The sequence below is a fragment of the Tamandua tetradactyla genome, chromosome 13 (genome assembly GCF_023851605.1).
Source record: "Tamandua tetradactyla isolate mTamTet1 chromosome 13, mTamTet1.pri, whole genome shotgun sequence".
In the NCBI taxonomy this organism is placed as follows: domain Eukaryota; kingdom Metazoa; phylum Chordata; class Mammalia; order Pilosa; family Myrmecophagidae; genus Tamandua; species Tamandua tetradactyla.
This window is the reverse complement of record NC_135339.1, coordinates 34199879-34224834: the sequence shown is the minus strand read 5'-3', so window position 1 is coordinate 34224834 and position 24956 is coordinate 34199879. Positions and strand designations below refer to the sequence as shown.

The 24956-nt window shown below is 38.1% G+C and overlaps 1 protein-coding gene and 1 pseudogene across 2 annotated transcripts; both read left to right on the top strand.

The window, feature by feature from the left end:
* The first annotated feature begins 1311 nt into the window (after nt 1–1311).
* On the top strand, nt 1312–22045 carry NRBF2 (nuclear receptor binding factor 2). 2 transcript variants are annotated; one of them, XM_077125171.1, is made up of 4 exons: nt 1504–1534; nt 12446–12530; nt 17300–17340; nt 20525–22045. In XM_077125171.1, the coding sequence occupies exons 1-4, from the start codon at nt 1505–1507 to the stop codon at nt 21233–21235; spliced, it is 867 nt and encodes a 288-aa protein (XP_076981286.1). In that variant the 5' UTR covers nt 1504; the 3' UTR covers nt 21236–22045. The 2 variants fall into 2 exon arrangements, with proteins under 2 accessions (XP_076981287.1, XP_076981286.1); XM_077125172.1 differs by lacking the exon at nt 12446–12530 and having other exon boundaries at nt 1312–1534.
* Nucleotides 1548–11308, top strand: LOC143653844 (mitochondrial translation release factor in rescue-like; annotated as a pseudogene).
* Nucleotides 22046–24956: the final 2911 nt, after the last annotated feature.

The window sequence follows — 24956 nt, the reverse complement described above, 5'->3', positions numbered from 1 at the left end:
AATATCATCACATAGTTGTGTCTTCATCACATTATCATTTTTTTGAACATTTGCATCTCTCTAGAAAAAGAAAGAAAAAAGAAAAAACCCATACATGCCATACCCCTTACCCCTCCCTCTCATTGACCACTAATATTTCAATCTACTCAATTTATCTTAACCTTTGTTCCCCCTATTGTTTATTTCTTATCCATATTTTTTACTCGTCTGTCCATACTGTAGCTAAAAGGAGCATCAGACACAAAGTTTTCACAATCACACAGTCACATTGCAAAAGCTATGTCATTCAAGAAACATGGCTACTGGAGCACAGCTCTGCAGTTTCAGGCACTTCCCTCTAGAAACTCTAATACACCACAGACTAAAAATGGGGTATCTATATAACGTGTAAAAATAACCCCCAGAATAAACTTCTTGACTCTATTTGAAATATATCAGCCACTGACACTTTATTCTGTCTCATTTCTCTCTTCCCCCTTTCCATCTAGAAGGTTTTCTCAATCCCTTGATGTTGAGTCCCAGCTCATTTTAGGATTTCTGTCCCAAGTTGCCAGGAAGGTCCACACCCCTGGAGTCATGTCCCACTTAGAGGGGGGGAAGAGCAGTGACCATGTTCCCTGGGTTACTCTTTATCACAGCTCCCTATCTCTTCCATTTTAGCATACAAATAACAATTGTCTTTTGTTTATGGTCAGTGGCTTTCATGACAGAAATGGCCTACTGCAGTGGTTTGACACATGATTGTGACACATGATTGTCAAATGCATCAAGTACCCTACTTGGTCTTTTGCAACCATACTGTTTTTACTATTTTGTGTGCACCTTGAGAGCACGGCTCTGAATCATTTATGTTCTTGACCAAAGCTGAGAGAGATCTAAGGATGCTATGACTTAAAGGAATGGTCGGAATGTCCCTCCCAGGGCATCTAAACCAGTGCATACTCTAACATTGCTCAAATCTGCTTTTTGAAAAATGAATTAGATATAAATGTAATAAAGATGGGAAGGCAGTGCAAGAGAGGATGTACCTAAGCAGAGAGGTTTAGGAAAAAAGTCAAGCTGGAAGGAAAAGGAGGATTCTAGTAGCAGTCAAGAGCCACTTCACGTTATCCACAGCCGTACTTTCTCACCCAATATCAAGACCAGCCCTCAAGAAGCACAACAGGCGCCTATCGCGAGAAGAAAGATTGTCCCGACAAAGCGTACGTCAGCCGGTGCCCCGCCCTCCTAAGCTCCACCCCTCCCCGCCCTCACGCCCACCTTGAACGAGCCGCCGTGCGTGTGACGTCGTGACGCTATGCGTGTTGGAGACGCAGAGGGCTGGACGCCGTGCGGCGCCGGAGGAGGAAGTGGTGCTGCTGTTGCTCTGTCTGAATCCACCGCTGGCTGCCTGGGTACACAGAGGGGCCGCCGTTGCCGCCGACTCGCGTTTCCCTGCTTCTCTCCTCCATGTGCTCGGGCGCCGCCACTCCCCTTCCTCAGGCCGCCGCTTGCCTCGGGGTCTATGGAAGTAATGGAAGGACCTCTCAACTCGGTGAGTGACCCACGGAGGGTCTTGTCCGCCCCTTGGACGCCTTTGCTTCAGTAGGCCACTCCCGTCCCCGGCGTGCGGGCTGACCTAGGAAGCGGGTTAGACAGAGGCGGTCGCAGGAGGCCGAGAGAAGCAGGCAGCCCGTGGCCCCACAACGGCTCCGGGCAAGCCACCCCTGACTTTGCTCCCCTTGGGGATCTCAGGGAAGCTCCGCTGCCCCACTTCCCGATGCCTCCGGGTGCCCCCTCCCGCGTGACACTGGGCGAGGGGAGGCCACCAGCTGCCACATCCTCTCGATGTCGGGGAAATGCCTTCTAGCGCCACGTAGCCACCAGCCAGGGCAGAAATGGTATGTAATACTGGTTTTAACTTCTTACACTGAGGGCCTGGTTTGAGCCTCCTCACTTTGGAGGGATGGAATAATAATCCTCGCCCCCATTCTTCCCTTCATCTAATGTGCTTATACATTCAGATGCATAAACAGAGGGTCTCCCCGAATGAATTAGAGACGGCCGGGAAAAAATGACAGACGTCCCTGTTTTTACTTTGGTTTCATCACCTTAAGCATTATGAAATACGAGAGATACTTGCTTTTCTAAAAGTGCTGATAACCCATTATCTTACTATTTTTAATGGTTTCAAGTGTTGCAAGGAAAAAACAAGAAACACGAGTTCTTTCAAGACTGGTCACTGCATCCTTGGTTTCCCAGGGAGGGCACCCACTTTGGGTGAAAAAGGCGAATTAAGGTTGTAGATGGGAGGAACTTTTAAGAGTTATAAGTTTGCTACTCATTTGTGACAGTGGGAATGGAAGAAAGGAGGTACGGAGGATTTGTTTCTCAGGTCGGAACTCTGAACTCGTCTCCTGGAAGAGCCCTCGAGTGGGTTTGAAACCACTTTAGAGAGAAGTGGTAGACCTGGTGGTTTAAGAGCATAGCCTCTACACATAAGTAAAGGTGCTTTTTTATGTGCAGTCGACAGCCAGGTTTACTTAGTTACTGATTTCCAGATTTTGATGTTTCTTAAGTCTAGGTGAATTTATATTTCTTTTTGATTTTCTGTACATAAATTTAGTTATTATTGCCAATGAAGCTTGTTTCCTTTTTTTCTCCCTGTTTTGGCTACTGCAGTGCTTTGTTTCACACTTGATTTGTAAAAAAATTATATATATATATATTTAAAATGTGCCATTTTATTATTGCTAAATGAACTATGTCCCGTTTTCTGCTATAATTATTTCTTAGTCAGATTGCAATGTCAGCAATTACTGCCACACTCTTGTCAGCTTAAAATACAAATGCTATCACTTACTTTTTCTCAAAAATAATTACAAGTGTAGGTATTTTGCAGTACTGGGCTTATACTTCATTGGAATAGATGTGTACAGCAATAAGCAGGTTTTCAAACCTAGTACTTAGTTTGTGTACAAATGTAATTATGTTCATTGTATTGTGTATATGTTATACAATGAGCACATGTAATGTAAGTATTAAAGGCTGCTTCCTATTGTTTAAATGCAAATGTCCATATCTCATTTCTTTTTTATCATGTTAAATAAATGTTGATGTTCTTAAATCAAAAAAAAAAAAAGCATAGTCTCTGAAGCTTGATTGCTTGGATTTCAGTTATAGCTTTGCCATTTAATAGCAGTGTGACCGTGGGCAAATCACTTGACCTCACTCTTCACTCTTTCAGGTTTCTCGTAAGTTTCTTGTGAGGATTTGAGGAATAAAAATAGGTATTAAGTGTTTAGAACAGTACCTGGTACATGGTACAATGTAAGAATTAACTATAATAGCCAAATCTAGAGCATGTAAATGAAAATCTCATTTGCAAAGAAAGGTGTGTTCTTGTTGAGCTTTAAAAATCTTAAGATCCTAGGACCTGAAACTGTGGTTTCAGAATGACTGGTCCCAGGTTAGCTGCTCTGTGGGGCACCTCCCATTTTTATTAAGTTGGGCCCCACCCCCTATTGTTGAGTTGTTTACACTTAAGAAGAATTTGACTGAATTTTTGAGTATTTAAAAACCAGGGAAATCTCTTGAATCTTTCTTGATCTTAAGATGACATATAGTTTGCAGTTAAATATAATGGATGGCTCAATACTGAAACTTCACAGGAATATTATTAGATATAACCAGTAGTTTATAGACTGCTTCAAAGTTCAAGTGTCCTTGCAAAATGACCATTGGTTCAGTTCCAGTTAGCTTCACTTTATTTGGCTGCAGTCTGCGACATAAGCCCAGCCAACTGCCCACAAGTGTGTGGTGGATTATGAGAAGATGGGAACTGGGTGAGACCTGTAATTGGAGCAGCAGAATCACAGTTTAGGAAAAATTAAATGGTGCCAATAGTATTGTCTATTTATAGGAAGATTTTGAAGAGTCCTGTTAAGCAGGCTTGCATAATTGCCTTAAATATAGTCATAAAAGTTATGGAGGCAAGTACCAGAAATTTGGCATTTTGATTCTTAAACTGTCTTATATTTGAGAAGATCTGATTTCCAATATACTGTTTATTGGAAGATAATGATGAAATGGAGATTAACATTTATTTGAACTGTGCTACTAAGAACCAATGACAGTTTTCTGAATCTGTTTTAGAAGATGGGGTTTTTTTTTTTTTTTTCCTGAAGACTATAATGTTCATTTATGTCAGTAGATACCCAACTTGGTCTCCAGTTGACTCAACATGAGAAGTGATTCTCAATGTTATGATTTAATTGGTGCTTGTGTGAATATATGAGTTTTTCTCTACTGATACCCTAGTGTAGTTCAAATTCATTATATAAGGGCTTAATCACAGTACATAATTCATAATAAAGCATCCTTAGAGCATCCTTGGAATTTAGTAACAACTTCTTGCCAGTTTTACAGGTGGAATACGCCTAGACAGAGATAAATTAATTGCTTCAGGTTAGTGACTCAAATACATTATGGGTCACAACTTGTTTTAATAGCATGACCTCTTTTTCTAGAAATTCTACATTGTATTCACTTAAAAATCATTTCAATGTGGTCCTTATTTATATTGAGCTGTAGATTTTGTGTTATTTAGTGCTTCTGCTCTAGTATTGGTACTGTTGTCTTAGGTCGGCAGTAAGGGCCTGTAGGCTTATTTCCTTACAGACAGTGAATTTTTAAGATAGTATGGAAGAGCAAATAATTTTATATGTAGTACAGATATCATTTTCTAGTTCTCTGGTTAATGAAGTTGGTTAAAAGAAAAGTAAGATAAATTTTATTCCCATTGAGGAAATAATAGCTAGTCTTTGGACTCTGAATATGATTTGTTTCATCAATTTTTTTTGTTTTGGTCAATTTTTACAATGAAAAATTGTAGCTTACACAATTAATGTATATTTAGGCTTAATTTCGGTACACATTAATTTCGGTAATGTGAATGCTGTTACCAAATGTCAAAATTTGTATGAGAGAAGCATTTCGCATGCGCAGTTAATGAGAGTGCGCCTCCGGCAGCTGAGGGAAGCCGCCTCAGCAGCTCGGCGCGTGCGCAGAACTGGAGGCCTTGCTTGCGATGCTGCTTGTGCGAATGTACATAGTGCCATGGGGACTCCGGCCTTGGGAGAAGCTGCTGTCATCCTGAGGAATAGCTGTTACTGCGATTCGGACAGCAGGCAGGAGGGACCGCCCTCCCCTGCTTCCCCTGGATGAGAGTGAACTTCAAGAACAGTTTGTGAAGGGACATGGTCCAGGGGGCCAAGCAACCAACAAAACAAGCAACTGCCTGGTGCTAAAGCACATCCCTTCGGGCATCGTTGTGAAGTGCCATCAGACATGATCAGTTGACCAAAACAGAAAGCTGGCTCGGAGAATCCTACAAGAAAAAGTGGATGTTTTCTACAATGGTGAAAACAGTCTTGTTTACAAAGAAAAGCTAGAGGCAGAGAAGAAAAAGCAAGCAAGAAAAAAAAGAGCAAAGGAAACCCTAGAAAAAAAGAAACTTCTAAAAGAACTATGGGAGTCAAGTAAAAATGTTCACTGAGAAAGAACAATAGGTTCAAATGCAAAGAATCTGACTAAGAGGCCTCCAGGAATTAATGGTTGGGGGGGTTCCAACCAACTATAGAGCTTTTAAAGGGATTTTCTGACATTTAAAAAACATAGTTCAACATAAAAATGGTGGACTAAACTATAGTCAAAGGGGATGGTACACTTCAGAAATAAAACTATAATTAAGCACAAGTGATTGCTGTAGAGGGTCGTGGCTGCTTCTGGGGGATCGGGAAGGATGAGTGTCACCGGGTCGTGGGAGTGGTGGTTAGGACGGTGTTTCCCTTATAACACTTCTAAGTAACTATGTAATTGTGTAATTATATCTTTTTTTTATAAAAAAAAAATTTGTATGAGGGAAATTAAGATAACAATTCAACTCTCATTAGCAACAAAAAGAATAAGAATATCTAGAAATAAATTTAACCAAAGATATAAAGGATGTGTACATGAAAAACTATAAAACATTGCTGAAAGAAATTTTAAAAGACCTAAATAAATGGAAAAGCATTTCATCTTCATGGATTGAAAGACTTAATATTGTTAAGATGTCAGTATTACCCAAAATGATTTACAGACTCATGACTATCCCAGTTAAAATTCCAACAGCTCTCTTTACAGAAATGAAAAAGCCAAGCCCATCATCAAATTCATATGAAAGGGTGCGGGACCCCAAGTTGCCAAAACCATCTTGAAAAGGAACAAAGTTGGAGGACTCACACTTCTCAATTTTAGAATTTATTACAAAGCTACAATAATCAAAAGAGTATAGTACTGCCTCAAGGACAAACATACAGACCAGTCGAATAGAACTGAGTTCAGAAATAAGCCCACACATCTCTGGCCAACTGGTTTTTGTCAAGAGTGCCAAGTCTACTCGATGGTGAACAAATAGTCTCTTCAACAAATGGTACTGGGAAAACTGGATATCATGCAAAGCAATGAAAGTAGATCCCTGCCTCAGACTGTATGCAAAAAATTAGCTTAGAATGGATCAATGACCTAAATACAAGAACTAAAACTATAAAACTCTTAGAAGAAAGCATAGGGGAATATCTTCATGACTTTGTTTTAGGCAGTGGATTTCTAGACTTGGCACCAAAAGCATGAGCAACAAAAAAGAAATGGATAAATTAGACCTCATTGAAATTAAAAACTTTGTGCATCAAAGGACCTCATTATGCAAGTGGAAAGGCAACCTACAGAATGGGAGAAAATACATAGAGACCCTTTTAATATAGAGTTTAATGTAAAGAATTCCTACATCTCAACAACAAAAAGATTTATAAAAAAAAAACAGTTAAAAATTGGGCAAAGATCTTAGACATTTCTCCAAAGAAAATATTCAAATAGCTAATAAGCATCTGAAAAGATACTCAACATGATTAACCATTAGGGAAATACAAATCAAAACCACAATGAGAAACCACCTCACACCCTATAGAATGGCTATCACTAAAAAAACAGAAAGTAATGGTGAGAATGCAGAGAAATAGAAACCCTTATACTTATTGGTAGGAATATAAAATGGTACCGTTGCTATAGAATCTGTTTTGGTGTTTCCTCAGAAAGTTAAGTATAGAATTACTATATGAGTCTATAATCCTACATGTAGGTATATACTCAAAAGAATTGAAAGCAGGGACACTAGCAGATATTTGTATACTAGGGTCCATAGTGGCATTATTCACAGTTACCAAAAGGTGGAAGCAACCTGAATGTCTATGATCAGATAAATGGATAAAGAAAATGTGGCATATACATACAATAGAATATTTTTCAGCAGTAGACAAAGAAAGGAAGTTCTCATACATTCTGTAGCATGGATGAACCTTGAAGACATCATGTTAAGAGAAATAAGCTGGACACAAAAGGACAGATACTGTATGATATCACTTATATGAAATAACTAGAATATGTGAATTCATAGAATCAGAAAATAGATTACAGATTACCAGGAGTGGGTGATGGGAGGGAAAGAATGGAGAGTTCATACTTAATGGGTACAGAGGTTCTCTTTGGGCTGATGGGAAAGTTTTGGTTATGATGGTGTTGATGGTGGCACAACATTGTGAATGCAATTAATACCACTGAATTGTATACTTTAAAGTGGTGAAATTGGAAGTTTTATGTTGTGTATATGTTATCACAATGGAAAATTTTTTTTCACGATAGAAATTTAAAAACAAAGATTTGAGTGATTTGTTTGCAGCCAAGTGCTGGGGTTGGCATCAGGCACTTTACATATTTTATTCTTTTATCTTAATAGCTACAGGAGATATTACTTCCATTTTACAGATGAAGACATTGAGCGGTAATAGTATTTGAAAGATTCTTTTTAATAGATCAGATTTGTGCATCTTTTTTTTTTACTGTGATTCACAATGAGAAATTTTTACATAATGACCAATGCACACATACATAAGTGTGTGTTACTATTGAACTGCTACATTATGCAAAGTGCTCTTTGGAATTGTGCAGAATGTAGGGGCCTTCTATAAATGAAGCATAAATTTCACCAAACTCACAAAACCAAAACTTTTTGCTGTATGTGATATACTCTAATTTTTAGCATTTAAAAATGCTGGTTGTGACCTCCTAAATTTATTTCAAAACCTACTATTAGGTTGCAGCCTATAATTTGAAAGATGCTACATACTAGATTCTTATTATCTTCAAAGCAGATAATGGTAGTTCTGAAAAAAAAAAAGTTAAAAGTTAAGGAAGAAAACAAATTTAAAGCAGAGCTACGTGTGGAAAAAGTTGATCCTTGGACTTAAAATCGAAGAGAAGTCGTCCTGGAGTCCTCTAACACTTGACCAATTGTCTTTTTTTTTTTTTTTCCATGGGCAGGCGCTGGGAAATGAATTGACCAATTATCTTCTGTAATAGCATTATGTTAGTTGTGTAACTGTTAATTCAGTGTTAGAAAGTACTACCCCCTGAACAACCTAACAAAAGGTCAGGAGAATATTCGATTTTTCTCTATCTTTTCAGTGTTGTTTCATATAAAAAGTGTTCCTTTTCTTTTCATGTTTACTAGAGTTTTCCTCCAAGAATACAAATAAATAAATGAATAAATTGAAAGTAATAGAAAGTAATGCTATTTTCCTTTGGGAAAGAAGACTGTATCGAACCTGTATTTTTATAGTAGTTAGCATGCCAAAGTTGAAAGTACTTATTAGTAAGGACACTTACTGAGTAATCTGGTTGTAGTTGTTAGGATTTTTATTGGCTACAGGTGATGGAAACTCATTTCAAGTTAAGTGGAAGAAAGAGTAATTTGTTGGAATCTAAAGGAAGGTATAGGAAGGGCAAGGATACAGTGTCGCTGGAACTGGGGCTCAAACATATTTCAAGATTCTTTCTCTTTTTTGCCTCTGCTGGCTTGACTGCTTCACTCCTCCTCACTACAGACCTGTGTTTTCCTCCTGGCCAGCTCCTGCATGTCATGTTAATTATAACACCTTGAAAAAAAAAATTGGGGGGAGGGTGCCAAAACCTGGGACTGAACCATGAAACTTTTTTGGCATAAATACTGGTCTTAAGTCTGAAAATCTGAGGGGAGGGATTCTTTCAGTGACCAGGGTACCAGGTCATGTCAGTGTATGGCAGTTCACAGAAAGGGTAGGGCATGTGGCAAGAATTCTGTTTCTGAGAAGGAGGGGACAGTGAGAGGGGAATTTGTGCAGAGTGAGATGTCCACGATATTACTCAATAGTTATCTATTGCTGTACAATACATTACCCCAAAACTTAGCATCTTAAAACATGCATTTATTATTTCACAGTTACTGTTGGTCAGGAGTAAGTGCATGGCTTAACTGGGTCCTGCTCCAGTGTTTCTTACAAGGCGGGGCAGGATTTAGTTCCTTGAGGGCTTTTGTACTGAAGGCCTTACTTCCTTGTTGTATCTTGGCTGGAGGCCACCCTCGGTACCTTCTGCATGAGCCTCTCCATAAGGTACCTCTCACATCACGGCAATTGGCTTCATTGAAGAGAACCAGAGAGAGTACTGCCAAGATGAAAGTGACAGTTTTTTGTCACCTCATCATAGAGGTGACATCCCCTCATGCTGGTCCTTAGATGCAAGTCACTAGGGTCCAGCCAACATTCCAGGAGAAGAAGGGATTACCTGAGGGCTTGCATACCAGGAGATGGGGATCATTGGCAACCATATCAGAAACTGCTTGCCACAATTACGAATAAAGAAGCAAAGAAAATAACTGAATCACGGAGGATGAAGCAAATCTAACCCTTAAGAAAACAGTTACTAATTATTTAATGAATTATAACTAATGACATACTTGAATTGGGAAATGATCATTAATAGAGAAAACACATTGATTTTTATGAAAGTCAGATTTATGCAATTTTATAAGAAATTCAGAAGGTCAAAAAAATTTTGAACTGTTATTTCAATCAAGGAGATGAAAATGGGTTCATAAAGTTGAAGTTCATGATGAGTATTAATTTACCTTTTCAATTCTCATAGTTTCCTGATAAATATTGACACCTTTTTAAATAAGAATGATACGTAAAATTCAAATTTAATTTGATTAGTTTAGATTCCTTCTTGGCTTAAAGATTATTTGAATTGTTAGTGAAATCCCTCATAAAAACCCTAGTGTCTTTTATCCTTTCTGAATGAATATGAAGTATTGAGATGAAGTCTTTCTGACAAGGTCTTAGTGTATCTTGAAATATTTGATAGAGCAGAAGCATGTTATCAAAATTGTAAAAATTTTATTGCTCAGACTGCTGTTAGAATCATTACCAAAGTTCCCATTTTAATTGCTTCTTATTCTTGTCGTATTTTGAATTACCAAAGAAAAACTATTTCAGGACTTTTACTTTTAATGTCTGCAAGTCTGCCAAGATTAATATTTAAAGAAAGGTAAGTCGTAATATGCAAAATCTTTAAAGAATCTTTCAAAAATAAGAATTACTACCACAATAGGTTTCCTACAGTATCTTCAGTTTTTTAAAAATATCATTCAATCTAGTTTCCCCAACTACATTGTAAGCTTCTTGATACTTATCATAATGAAGGATTTATTGAGTGCTGTATATTCGGGCACTATTCAAAGCACTTTGGTATTTTAACTAGTTCTCACAGCAACTCTCATTTTAGAGATGAGAAACTGAAGAAAGTCAAGTTCATATGTCTAATAAGTGTTCAAGCTGAGATTTAAACCCAGGCAGTCAGGTTCTGTTCAGAGACTGTCCTTACTGGGTATCTAATCATCAAAACTTGGTAGGAAATGTACTTTAAAAAAAAGTTGATTACTGTGGTACCGAATAACTTAGATTGGGCATGTGTTTTGGGGGTCAGTAATATCTGAAACAAATAATGAGATATGATTCCTGAATTAGCAGAGTAATTAGAGATTGGCCTTACATGAGGAGATTTTAGAGGAGTTGGGAAAGCCCCAGTGTCTTCGCTCTCACTGCTTAAGAACTTTTTGGTTTATTCTTCTGGGCTTCTTTCAAAGTTCAGAAAAGTTAAGGCACCTACAGATTTACCCCTTCCATTTCTTTCTTTCTTGTTTGTTTTATTTTCCTACATGAAACCTTGTTGATTGAGTGCCACTTGCATTCCCTGAAGAATAGAGTTTGTTGGGTGCATTTGTCTTTAACAATACTACTAAAACATGTTCAATAGAGACAGATAATGTTAATCGTAATTGCTTATACATATTCACTTTCTTCTTCAAGTGTGTACAGTACATACTCTTCCCAAAAGACCTGTATCATTTAAGCCTTCACTCACCATCATTGGGGGGGGGGTGGCGGGGAGGGAGGGTAGATACGGACTTAAAGCTTCTTTAATTTGAAGAATAAAAAAGCCTCTGAAACAGCTTTAAAAGAACTTGCTTTTAAGAGTGTTGGCTGTTTCCTCCTTACAAAAATAGAAGTGGGGAAAATGCAAACAGCATGGATTGCTGGAAGTGCTGCGTGTTATTGTGAAAACATTAAACTATTTAGAAGACTAGCTGACCACCTCTACATTTCTCCTTGCTAGCTGTATATTATAACCTTGGGTAAATTATGTGGGTCTTCTGATGCCTTTGGGCCTCCTTATTTAAAAAAGGAAACATACTAACTTCTAGTGGAAGCAGTTGAAATAATGTATATTAAAAAACCTTTGATATTCTTTAAGTGTAACACAAGGGTAGGTAGGCTAATGACAGCCTACTTATTTAGCCCATTTACCTTGATATTTGGGGTGAACCTGTTACTTCTTTTAGAACTTTTCTTTTGTCTTTGTTCTTTTGTTGAGTTGTACCAGGAAAAAGAAGTGCTGTTATAATTTTAAATTTGACATCATTAATTCCTGAACTGTACTATCTATGCATTTTTTATTGCTTGTGTACACGTTGGATGATTACATGGTGTGTGAATATATAATATATATCAATTAAAAATAAAAAAATTAGTAACTTCAATGATAAAAGGGAAGAATGGATTGATACAGGAGAAGCCTGGATTTTACTGATAAGTGGTTTCTTGATTATAGTTTTTAAAACCTATACAGATGAAGTGAAATTGCTTACAAAATAACTGTTGATTTGAAAGAAGCTTTTTAAAAATCAAATACACATATTGAGTAACAATCTGTAACTCTTTTAGTTAATCTCTGAAGAAGGATGAATGTGGAATACTGAAAGTGTTTTATCCATAGAGGATTTTATCCATTGAATTGAGAGGTTGCTAATTCCTTTCAGGAGCTATAGTTCTGGGCTCTACCCATTAGATTTCTCCAGTTATAAATATAGCTGTAAATGATAGTTTGATATGTGGCAACAAACAGTGTTACTTATTTTATCAAAGACTTAATATTTTCTTTAAGTCATGTCTTATTTCATGATTCAGAGGACTTAAGAACATTTGTCTTCTAGGCTCATCAACAGAGCAGAAGAGCAGACCGTTTATTAGCTACAGGAAAATACGAAGAGGCTATTTCTTGTCACAAGAAAGCTGCAGGTGAGTATTATTTCTCAGAAATATTGAATGTAAAACTGGAGTGCATTTTCTTTTCTTCAGTATTTCTTAACACACTTTATTTAGAATGAAAGTCAAAATAGTAATAAAGTGGTATTGCCTTGCATATACAGGGTTTACACGGCTAGCCCAACCCAACATCAATGATTATTTTTCAAGTGGTTGTGTTGGTTTTCCTAGCTCATCCTTTTTCTTGCGTAGATGTCATGCTAGTAAATGATTCCTGGACACAACTTTCTGAGTCCAGTGTCCCTAAAGATAAGCTGACTGGAAGAAGTCTGCCAGTTGATCTTCATTGTTATAGAAAAGAAGTGTGGGTTCAAATAGTTGGCCATTTTGGGATTTGAAAGTAACAATTAAATTCTCATCAATTCCTTGTCACCATTCACTTGTGTTTTCTGAGATGCCCATAACATAAAACTTATCAGAACCCATTGCCACAAAAATGTTGAAAGATTTTTCCTGTGGTCTTTCTTTGGATCATCTTCTGAATATTTATTTCATCTCTAAATTTATATCTTTAGTAACCTACTGAGACAGTTGTCTTTTAGTTATGAAATTTAGAATTGTTGGCTTTTTTCAAAAGCCTAGTTTTATCCCTGTCAGCCAATTTAGTATGTGTTGAACTCAGAAATAGATCTTGGGGACCTGTTTTGCACAAACTGGTCTCTGTTGGCTGAGAGAAAAAGCCTTGGAAAGGGGGTGCTTTATTCATACTGCATCCAAAATGAGTGTAGACCACCTTTCTTAGAGCAAATCCTGTGGTCTTTTTGTTAGAAGACGACTCTTTTCTTTGGGCTTTCTTAGAACAGTATGATGATCAAAGCTGTATTTTTTTTTTCTGGCAGAATCTGACCCTCCTATGTTACTAAAATACACTGGTTTGGATGAGTCCCCTTACTTCAGTGATTTTGCCTACAAGTCAGTAATTTTCAGAAAAAAAATTAAGAATTAATTAGTTTTACTACCAGAAATTATACCTTGTGTTCATACTGATATCTCCTATAGGGTTGATCATATAGAAGGTACCTCATAAGTCTTCATTAATTTTTATGTTAAGTTTTATAGGGGCTTAGCACAGCATTAAACTTGGTAGCCAGTGCTCTTTAAACCTTTCTTAAATTCTTTTTTTTTTTTTTTTTACATGGGCAGGCACTGGGAATCGAACCCGGGTCCTCTGGCATCGCAGGCAAGCATTACTGCCTGCTGTGCCACCGTGGCTCTCTTTAAACCTTTCTTAAATAATATTTTCTTGTGGATCAGATTGTTGAAATTTTTAGTTGCTGTAAAGGCAGTTAGTGTACTTTACTCAACTATTTAAAGAAAACCATGTCATGGATGAATGCCACCCAAAGCAGTTGTGGTTACACATGTATAACATTAAAATGGAGTGATTCAGCATATGTCATGCATTGAGCAGTAGGATATTCTGAATATACAAAAGGGAGGAAATTTCTTTCATTGTTCCTTGTTGAAGGAGCAATTTGAAGGCTTAAACTAATGGTAGGTTTTAAAGGACACCCCACCCCCACCCCCATTCTAAATTCTGTTGCATATCTCAAGAAAAGATAACAGAAGGTGTGTATTGGCTTTGATTATGGAGATAGAACTTAAGTGTGATTAGTAAATCCTACAGAGTTGATTTGATTTGGAGTTTAAGCTTGGTGGTTAAAAATAGCCTTATGTTGTATCATAAGGCCATAGAGTGGCCTTATGAATGTAATGTTAGTTTGAAATTTGATATGGCTGGAATGAGCTCCAAGTTTTCTAAATTGACTCACATCTAGGGCTTATAACAGAGGTGTTTGGGGAGGTGTGGATGTAGATGTACTCTGAGAAGAAGGAACCTAGTATTTGGAAATTAGTTTAGAGATGTGACAGGAAGAGGTCAACACCTGGGAAAGTCTAATGGGAAAGGAAGCCTGAAGTGAGAAACTTGAGGGCAAAAGAAGGAGCTTTTGTGTTGACCTGGGGAAGACCAGCAGGAATTCTTAGATTAAAAATTTATTACAAGATTGCGTAGCTAAGGACTCTATAGCCTGTACACTTGTAGTATTCTGATGTTCTGATGGTATCTGTTTTGTAAATGTTTTGAAATAAAGAAGTTACATGATTTCTCTTTGCTTTGGAGGGGAAGTGGTGGGAAGAGTTTGAATTAGTTGAAACTGGGCAAGTGAGCATTGATTTGCCAGACAAGACATCAAATCAGGAGGGAAAATGCTGTCTAAATTTGAAGGACAGAGGCTGCCCACATTTTTCCATCCTATATTGAAAAAGATAAAGAAGCCACGAACTCATGAGGATTCGGCATTTTTAGAAAAATCTATTGCATTAAACCTTAGATTAAACCTTAGCTGTAACAGGATTGGTGTAAGTCAAATTTTTATCTGTCTTATATACTCAAGCTCCCTAAGTGTATTTTACTTCTTTCACAGACAACAAAAGAGCAGCAAAAGCTTAAATAAGCTTAAATAGGGAAGTAATAGAAATTGACCATGCTTAGAACTCAGAATGTGAACATTCTAGAAGATGAGCAGACCTCAGAGTACACAATATTTGCATATATTTTAATCGATATTTTGAAGTTGAAAATAAAATTTGACCCCAACTTTTCCATGAAACTGGGATGGTTAGGAGATAGTGGTGCCATGAAAATGGTTCTAGAGCAGGTGAATCTTTATCACTTAGAGGAGATATTTTGCTATGTGTGCTTTGGTACCAGCTTAACAGATTCCTAATAAGATAGTATTAATAGAAGTTATTATTTTAAGAAGTAATAGGTGCTTCAGATTTTTTTTTAGTTTCCTTTTCCCACTATTTACTTAATATCTGCTTTAAAGATTGACTTTGTAGGGTAGTATGACAGTGGCTCAATGGCAGAATTCTTGCCTGCCATGCTGGAGATAAGGGTTCGATTTCTGGTGCCTGCCCGTGTTTAAAAAAAAAAAGATTGGCTTTGTATCATGATTGGAGGAAGCAATTTAACCAGAATTGTTAGGGTTTTTTTTTTTTAAGTAGATATTCCTTTCCTAAATATCTGACTGGTTCCTTTTGTGACTCTGTGGAACAAGTCCATGACCCGTGCAATCAGATTTTCAGTGTTTTGTTTTGTTTGTTTTTCCTTTCAAAATAACTTTTTTCTTAAGCCCCAATTTTTTAATTCGGATGTGGAAAATATTGAAATGACTATGACTCCTGTTGAATTCTTTGTGCTTTGTGCTCAGTATCCTTGGGTATCCCTTTCTGTCTTGTTACATAGTTTAAATGTTCTGCAAAGCAAGGTATTTCAGTTTAAGTGTGGTTTTGTGAAACTGTTCCATTTGTTAACAAAGTGTATTTAAAGTAAACTACAGTTCAGACAGGGAGACAAATGGATACAGATAAGATGGGAGAGAGGTAGCTAGGAAAATTCATCCACACTATATTGGAGTAAATTGAATGTCTCAACAGAGTCACCCAGTTTACACATGAGCAAAAAGGAAAAGAAATAGTATGTACTATACAGATTTCTTATAGGCATAAAAGACCAGAAAAAGTTGAGGGGTGGGGGAATAATTTTTTAAGTATGGCTGGGGCAAAGGCTGCATAAACAACTGTTTTCTGGTGAAGAGGGAGCATTCAAGTTAATCTGTGACAATGTAGAACAATCGTAGAACCTGCACATTTCTAATTCATGAACTCAGAAAATCATGCAAATATTTTTTTTTTGCATACAAAAAAGCAGTGCTTTGTATTATCTGCAGAAAAGCAAAAAGGAACTTAATATAGGGATGGGAAATGCTGAAAAGTTTTAGTAAGCAAGAGATAAAAAAGAAAGTATTGTGCATGAGCCATTATTAATAATACTTGTTATTTATACCCTACCTTGTTCCAGAAAGGATATAAAATACCTTGCAGAGGAACATACAACAAAATATAAAATCTAATTACAAGTAATTAGATTTACAAGTAATTAGATGAGGAAATCCATATAAAAATAAAATAAAATGGGGAAAGACTGGGAGTATGGTTCACAAAACATACGATGAGTTCCCACATATTTGATAGAGGGGACTAGGAACTTGGCTTTCAGCCTTTTAATAGCAAACCCAAAGGAGGAAATTAAGGATTTTCACAGTGTCTATTTACATTCAAAACAGATTGTCACCTAGGAATTGGTCTTAGCAGAGAACTATATTGAAGGTCTTATGAAGAATAACATTATACAGTTCTTAGCATATTTCTTTACAGTAAATATATCAACAAATTCTTAGCGTTTTTAACTAACCTAATTCTTAGAGTGATTCTTTAGGAAGCCAAAATGATGTAGTTCAGGCATTCAGGCAGGTAAAAGTCATCATGTCTCTGGTATTTTTATAAGTATAATGAATATTATGATTTTGACAGGTTCATGTTTCATTTTAATCCTCCCAAACCCGATTTTTTTGATTTGGCCATCATTAGATCCCCAAACATAAATCTGTAGAGGTTTTAAAAGAACAAAGCTTTTAATATGTGGTAAGGTAGATCTACATTTAATTACCACTGACTTCCTTTTTGGAGAAATTAAGAATTGCCTTATATAATGGGGAATTTCTTTTCTTTTTTTAAATCCGTACCTTATTTCTTTTCAGAAACAGGATAAATATATGGCAGACTTGCTTATAAGAACAGTTCTCTTTGTTATATGAGGAGTATTAGAATGCTTCTTTTTGACCTGTTCATTACAAAATGAGGACACTCTTAATAATGTGCCTTTCTTCTTTAACTAGCATATCTTTCCGAAGCCATGAAGTTGACCCAGTCTGAGCAGGTGAGATACTTTCTTAATATTTGCAGCAAGGGTTAGAAGGAATTTTTTTCCATGTGTGGAGACTTGAATTATGTATAAAATAAACTATTGTGCTCCTCTTAAAATTCTATCGTTGGGAGGTGCAATGGTGACTCAGTGGCAGAATTCTCTCCTGCTATGCTGGAGACCTGGGTTCGATTCTGTGCCTACCCAGTTGTTCTAGTTTGCTAGCTGCCTGAATGCAACACACCAGAGGCGGATTGATTTTTAATAAAAAGGGGATTCATTTCATTAGTTCTTCAGAGGAAAGGCAGCTAACTTTCAACTGAGGTTCTTCCTTAACGCAGGAAGGCACAGGTTGATCTCTGCTGGCCTTCTCTCCAGGCCTCTGGGTTCCAGCAACTTTCCCTGGGGTGATTCCTTTCTGCATCTCCAAAGGCCTGGGCTGAGCTGCGAGTGCTGAGATGAGGTATGCTGAGCTGCTTTGGCTGTGCTACATTGGGCTCTCTGATTTAAGCACCAGCCAATTAAACATCATTCATTGCAGCAGGCATGCCTCCTAGTTGAGTGCAGATATAATCAGTGACAGATGAGGTTCACATGTCGTTGGCTCATGTCCACAGCAACAGAACTAGGTACCTTCACCTGACCAAGTTGACAACTGAATCTAACTACCACATGTCCACTCCTTGTCGACTTGGCAACGATATGCATCACCTTAAACGATATTAAAGTGGCACAAATTCTCTTCTGGCTATGAACCTATGAATTCCAAAAACAGGTTATCTGGTGCCAATATACAAAGAGGGACAGTCACAGGATCCATAGGGAGAAATTGGAAGGAAACCTGCAGGGTGAACACCATTGGATTTCAAAGTCTGAAAGTCATTTATCCTTCAGCTTTAGAAAGTGTCAGTCCCACCCTTTCCAAGGCCTATGCAGTGGCCTGCCTCTTTCCAAATCAACCTCAGGGGACACTGAGGAGACCACCTTTTTCTTGGCTTCACTCTCTCCAGACATTGGGGCCACACCTGGGCTCTCTGCCATTTCTGGGGCACACGCTCAACCCCTCCGTGTGGTGGCAGCCAGGCTCTCCCCAGTCCCCAAGGAGTGTGCTGTACCTTCTCAAAGGCCTGAGGCGGCACAACTCTTCTGCTGCTACAAGATGGCAGACTCATCCTCCGCCCTCAGGGCAAACTCACCCTCTCCATGTATACAGGTGGGTTCACTCTCCTGGCCGAGGTTTCTTGGCTTCAGACCCGAGCGTCCATGGTTCTCACTCTGCAAACTCCAATTTGTCCCTTTTGTGTCTCCCTTTGTCCAGATTGGCAGTGGTTCCTTTTACACGAACAATCTCTTCAAGCACTCCAGGACTTCTCCATCGTTCTCTTCACAGTTCCTCCAAAATCTTCCCCTTAGCCATCCAAAAAACCGTTCGAACATAGCTGGTATTTGCAAACTGCAGCAGCACCCTACTCTCCGGTACCAAAATCTGTTCTAGTTTGCTAGCTGCCGGAATGCAGTATTCCAGAAACAGAATGGCTTTTAAAAAGGGAAATTTAATAAGTTGCTAGTTCACAGTTCTAAGGCTGAGAAAACATCCCAATTAAAACAGGTCTATAGAAATGTCCAATCAAAGGCATCCATCCAGGGAAAAATACCTTGGTTCAAGAAGGCCAATGAAGTTCAGGGTTTCTCTCTCAGCTGGAAGGGCACATGGCTAACACGGCGTCATCTGCTAGCTTTCTCTCCTGGCTTTCTGTTTCATGAAGCTCCCCAGGAGGCGTTTTTCTTCATCTCCAAAGGTCACTGGATCGTGGACTCTGCTTCATAGTGTAAAAGCATTCTCTGCTCTCTCCGAATCTCTTTCATTCTCCAAAATGTTTCCTCTTTTATAGGACTCCAGAAATTTACCAAGACCCACCCAAATGGGTGGAGACATGTCATCACCTAATCCAGTTTAACAGTCACTCTTGATTAAATCACATCTCCAGGGAGATGATCTGATTACAGTTTCAAACATACGGTATTGAATAGGGATTATTCTGCCTTTACAAAATGGGATTTAGATTAAAACACAGCTTTTCTAGGGGACATACATCCTTTCAAACCAGCACACTGTGCAAAAAAAAAAATAAAAAGCTATAGTCAAAAATATATAAAATGGACAGGAGAATAGTACTTCAGAAAGAAGCAAAACTAAGTAAACTGCTTTTGATGTCAGACATGTCATGCAGAACTTGATCCTTTTTACAAGTGATTACTCATAGATTTCATCTCCCCAAATGTGTCCTTTCTAAGTTTAGAGACCCTCCCCTCCCACCCTGTAGGGCCTTTCCTGGTCATTTTAGCTCATATTTGACCTTCAGCTCACAGTAAGTAAACAGGCCTGGCCAAGAGGAAACCAGTTGGACTGACTGCCTTTTGCTTGTCAAAGATAATTTAAATCTGAATAGTCTCCCACTTTTAAATCTGTTTTACCAGTAGTCTTAAATTGTGTTCTATGCTTGGGGAGGGCTGTGCCTAGGTTTTTAAAATACATTTATCCAAAGGTAAATTACCCAAAGTTTATGCCAAAATTACTGGTTATAAAAATGGTAGGAACAATAGGAGGTAGTCAGTAAATGTTTGTTTAACTGAATTAAGGAGATCATTTCTATGAGGGAAATCAAGTCATTTGGTTAAGTCCCTTGGTGTCAGGAAAAACCACCAATTCCTCAGTCTGAATCAGGTGAACATAAAAGTTGTGCTTCCTTTTGATTGTATAGAACTTGTTCATATTAGGATGCAATACAAGATGTGCATTGAGCCTTTCAAAACACCCTATTGATAGGAAGACTTTCTTTTCAGGTAGTTTGTAGAATTAATATGTCTATAAAGGGAAGATTTCTAATTTTAAGCTAAGTATGTATGGCATTGCAAAAGGTTAGGCACGTTCAAGAGAGGTCTGATTTAGTGTGTTTAGAATAGGCCTTCTGACTTCCTGAATGAATAATGTTTTATGTATAAAAATGATGGCATATCCACAAAGTCTAAGTTATTTTGAAAAGTTTTGAGTTTCTATTGAAGTGTAAACATAGTATATCAACTTTAAGTGTTACTGGTTATTCAGAAAGGAGGATCATGGAATAATGTATACTGGGCATTACTTAAGAGACTTAACATTTTAAATTCTTTAAATTGTATCTTTCCTTCTGTGTATCAGGCTCATCTATCACTGGAATTGCAGAGGGATAGCCACATGAAACAGCTCCTGCTCATCCAGGAGAGGTGGAGAAGGGCGAAGCGCGAGGAGAGGCTGAAAGCCCAGCAGAAGGATGACAAGGACGCAGCTGCCCATCTTCAGGCATCTCACAAACCCTCTGCTGAAGACACAGAGGGCCAGAGTCCCCTACTGACTCAGAAGTACAGCCCTTCCGCAGAGAAACATCTGCCTAGAATCCACGGGGTCTTTGACAGGGATCCAGACACACTACTATTTTTGCTTCAGCAAAAGAGTGAGCCAACAGAGCCGTGCATTGGAAGCAAAGCCCCAAAAGACGATAAAACGATTATAGAAGAACAGGCAACCAAAATTGCAGATTTGAAGAGGCATGTGGAATTCCTTGTGGCCGAGAATGAAAGATTAAGAAAAGAAAATAAACAGCTTAAAGTTGAAAGGGCCAGACTTCTGAAAGGTCCAGCAGACAAGGAGCTGGATGTAGATACTGATTTTGTAGAAAAATCAGAGCTGTGGAGTCTGCCACCACATTCAGAAACTGCTACAGTCTCTTCAACCTGGCAGAAATTTGCAGCAAACACAGGGAAAGCCAAGGACATTCCAATACCCAGTCTTCCTCCCTTGGACTTTCCATCTCCAGAACTTCCCCTTATGGAGCTCTCTGAGGACATTCTCAAAGGACTTATGGATAATTAAAATGGAAGGCCACAGAGGAGGTGAGAAGAGGAAATAATACCATTAATCCAGCAGAAAAAAAAAATAGGGTAAACCACATGCCAGGATGATCTCAGAGATGTACCATCATCTGGCATACTGTAGGAGAAGAGATGTTGCCAGAACTTAGAAAATAGTCACTGTGAAATAAGTCGCATATCTGAATTACTGACTCGAGCTAATGATTCTGGACTGGGCAGACACTAACTCTTGGAGGCTCACTTTCTCCTGTTACAAACCAAATGACTACCTGGAATAATTTTTTCAAGCAGCAATTACTTTTCTTATCTTCAGGGTTAAAATGTATAAAAGTATGTTATGTTAAATCTATCATGCCATAAATGATAATGCCCTAAATAATATGATAGCCTGAGGGGGGCTGCCTTGTATTTGAAACAAGCTTTCTATCTTGCATTGAGTGTATGCATTTTGTTATGCACATTTTCTTTGTTTAAATAAGGTGTGTGAGGTACATACCTTTCTAGATGAAACTGTGTGCCACACTTTGCACTACTCATAACATAATGATAACCTCAAGACTATCAGGAGAACTATTTAAATTTCCATTTTATGAAGAAAGGAACCAAATTATTAGTTATGCTTTTTTTAAATTACCAGTTTACATAATTAATCAGGGTGCATTTTAAGTTCTAACTTTTTTTGTTCATTGTATAATGCATCATTTGAAAATACCAAGGAAATATCCTTCCGTTTTTAATGATGCATGAGTGGAAGTAATGCTAGTTGGCAGTATTTGATTGTAAGAAATCAATAAAGTAATTGTGTTTTATACCCTTGTTGAATGTGGTTGGTATTAAAAAGCAAATTTTGTATAACTTCTCTCTGTGTCATAAACTTTGAATATGAATTTTAACGGATGCAGTCACATCATTCACTTGGTATGTAAACCATTTTCACTGTTTTACAAGTCATTTCCCCCTGTAACTGCGGTGAGAGTGCACAGCAAAGTTCCTGTGGTTAAATGTGTTCCCAGCCTTCTTCTTGACTTGGCATACACGGAAAAATGCTCAGGGCTACGCCAGGCTGGAGGCAACTATTCAGGGGGCATCTACCACCTACCTAGAGCACAGTGGCTGGCAAAGCACTGTCTTGGCTTTCTCTTTGCAGAGTTTGAAAATGTTCCAGGGATGGCAAGGGTAAAAGGAGGATACAAACAAAACCTCTACACACATTGAAAGCGTGGACTTCGTTTATCGTGTAGAAATATGGGAGTGACAGGATATGGACAAACACCATACTGCCTCCTGCCAGGGAATTAAAGACAGTTGGTAGGTTGAGGGACGAGGTTGGTCTCAAATGTTCCAAGTAAAGTTCAAATGAAGTGAACAATTCAGAGGTCATATTTTTACCTCTCATTTTACTGCAGATAAAACCAAAAATAAACTACCTCTTAACAGCTCTTAAGGGTTCTTTTTTGTTAAGAGTTGAATATTACTTATGTCCATCTCAGTCTTGTATTCCCAGCCCTTAAGAACACTTTGTTTGCCTAACCCTTAGAAATCTCAAAACTTGAGAGAATTTGCACCAGAAATGAAACATTTTTTAGCCTAGCCATTTCTCTTTAAAAAGCAGGATTAGTTAAATTTGACTTGAGCGCTTTCTAATTCCATTCTCTCTTCTGCCACTCCCTTTTCTCACTTCTCCACTAGCTTTCCACCTCCAAAGCAGATTGATTTATTTAATAGGACTCTTTCTATGCATTTCCACTAAGAAATACATGTTAAATAGACTAATTTTACTTTTCTATAGTCTTTGAAGCTCTCATTTGCACTATCTGATACTGTTCTTTAATCTGCTTTGAAGGTTTTATGTTTAAGTTTGTTACTAGAATGTATGTACCTTTAGGGCAGGACTACATGGTGCTTGCTCAGCACAATGTCAGAGTAGATACTGAAAAAACAAAAACAACCAGCTGGTGAATCAATTGTAGAACCTAGCCTCTGGGAACATGGCCCATCTCCTGATTGGGGTTTTTAGCTGTTAGTGTCCTCTCTTTGTCTTGCATGAGGCACTGAAAGGGATTTCACTTAATGAGCTTGTTTCCCCAAAATAACTATGCATTATGCATACTCATGAAATTTAGCAGGCTCTTGTTCTTCCTTATTCAACAGTGGCCTCTTGTTGAATGCAGATAAAATGCAGTTAAAAACAGAACAAAACAGGGTGGGCCACGGTGGCTCAGCAGGCAAGAATGCTCACCTGCCATGCCAGAGGACCAGGATTTGATTCCTGGTGCCTACCCATGTAAAAAAAAAAAAAAGGAAAGGAAAAAAACCCTAGACCTGAGTTCTCATTTTCAGCTTTTCACAGAATAACAGAACATTTTTCTTTCTAGTAAACTTAAAACTATAATGGCAGAATCAGTGGTTACCTGGGGTGTGTGTGTGTGGTGGATTTGGGGGGAAGAGTTTGCTAGCAAAGGGGCACAAGGGAACTTTTGAGTGTGATGGAAATATTCTATATGTGGTTTATGATGGTGGTTACACAGTTGTATACATTTGCCAAAAACACGTCAAATGCATCAAATTATATACATTGATGAGTCAGTATATGTAAAGCATATCTCAAACATTCTTTTCATAAAGTAGATATGTAGTAACAACCTCAGCTGTACTGCCATGGTAACCATAGATAATCCATACTACCTAGAAACCACTTAAAAAGGAAGAGGATGATGTTTTCAAAACAGTTCCTTCAGAGCTATCCCCAGTGTCTTATCAAGGCTAATGAAATGATGAAAATATTTTGTCTTTAGGCAAGTCATTACAAAAAACTTAACTTTAGGCAAGTTAAATACATTAATGATCTTTCTGCTTTTAATACTTTCTGGATAGCTTTTTGTTTTAATATATTTTAGATATAATTTTTAGGTTAAGACCTGCTGTTTTATATATAAACAAATTTAGGCACAGAAGATTACTGTATACCAGAAAGGAAGCAGTGTTAAGAGCAAAGGTGCTGTTTTTACTATGCCAGACTGACAATGAGTTGTCTAGTTTTCCTGTTGTGACTAAGGGACCTGGTCATTCAGACTTGACTACAGGTACACATTATACCACTTGCAGTGGAATATTATACCACTCAGCTATTCTCAGCTTCCCAGGAAGGAGTTGGGGGACCCTCTGGTGAAAGTTGTTTGTCTTTACATTCAAGAGTAAAAAGCCTTGATTTAGTATCCTTCAGTCTCAAGACTGGACTTATGCCAATGACTGACATGGAAGGATGGGCCTCTTAAGGCCTTTTCTCATCTAGAACAGATAAGGAAACCAAACTGAAAGAGAAAGTTTCCTTAAGATCTGGGTCAGGTTAGTGAAGGCAGGAACTTTTGCATTCTTGCTTCCTGTCTGACCTGATCTTTCAGATCTTGCCTCTTGGGTTTAATCTCAAGAAGGTTAACAATGCTCAGCCAGCCAACAACCCCTCTCCCCCATCTCCCTGAAGTCCAGGTTGAAAGCTATCATTAGCAAGAATTGGTCGAGGTTGGGTCAGGGGTTTGCTGATCTGGAGAATTTGGCAGCCAAAGCAGGCCTGAAGTGGTGCTCCCAATTTTCTTTGGAGAAGAACCAACCTGATGTTTCTCAGGATTTGAGAAGAAGTGGGGTAGGCCACAAAGAGTTAACAAAAATACCCTGTACTGGTCACTGGTAAATAGCTCACAGATTATTGTATAGGCAAGTATATG

What these genes read in the sequence shown, in the direction of transcription:
- NRBF2 (XM_077125171.1), top strand. Translation starts at nt 1,505, where the DNA reads ATGGAAGTAATGGAAGGACCTCTCAACTCG. An exon ending in TGGAAGGACCTCTCAACTCG is followed by an intron (nt 1,535 to 12,445) that starts GTGAGTGACCCA and finishes TTTGTCTTCTAG; the next exon opens with GCTCATCAACAGAGCAGAAG. An exon ending in TTGTCACAAGAAAGCTGCAG is followed by an intron (nt 12,531 to 17,299) that starts GTGAGTATTATT and finishes TTCTTTAACTAG; the next exon opens with CATATCTTTCCGAAGCCATG.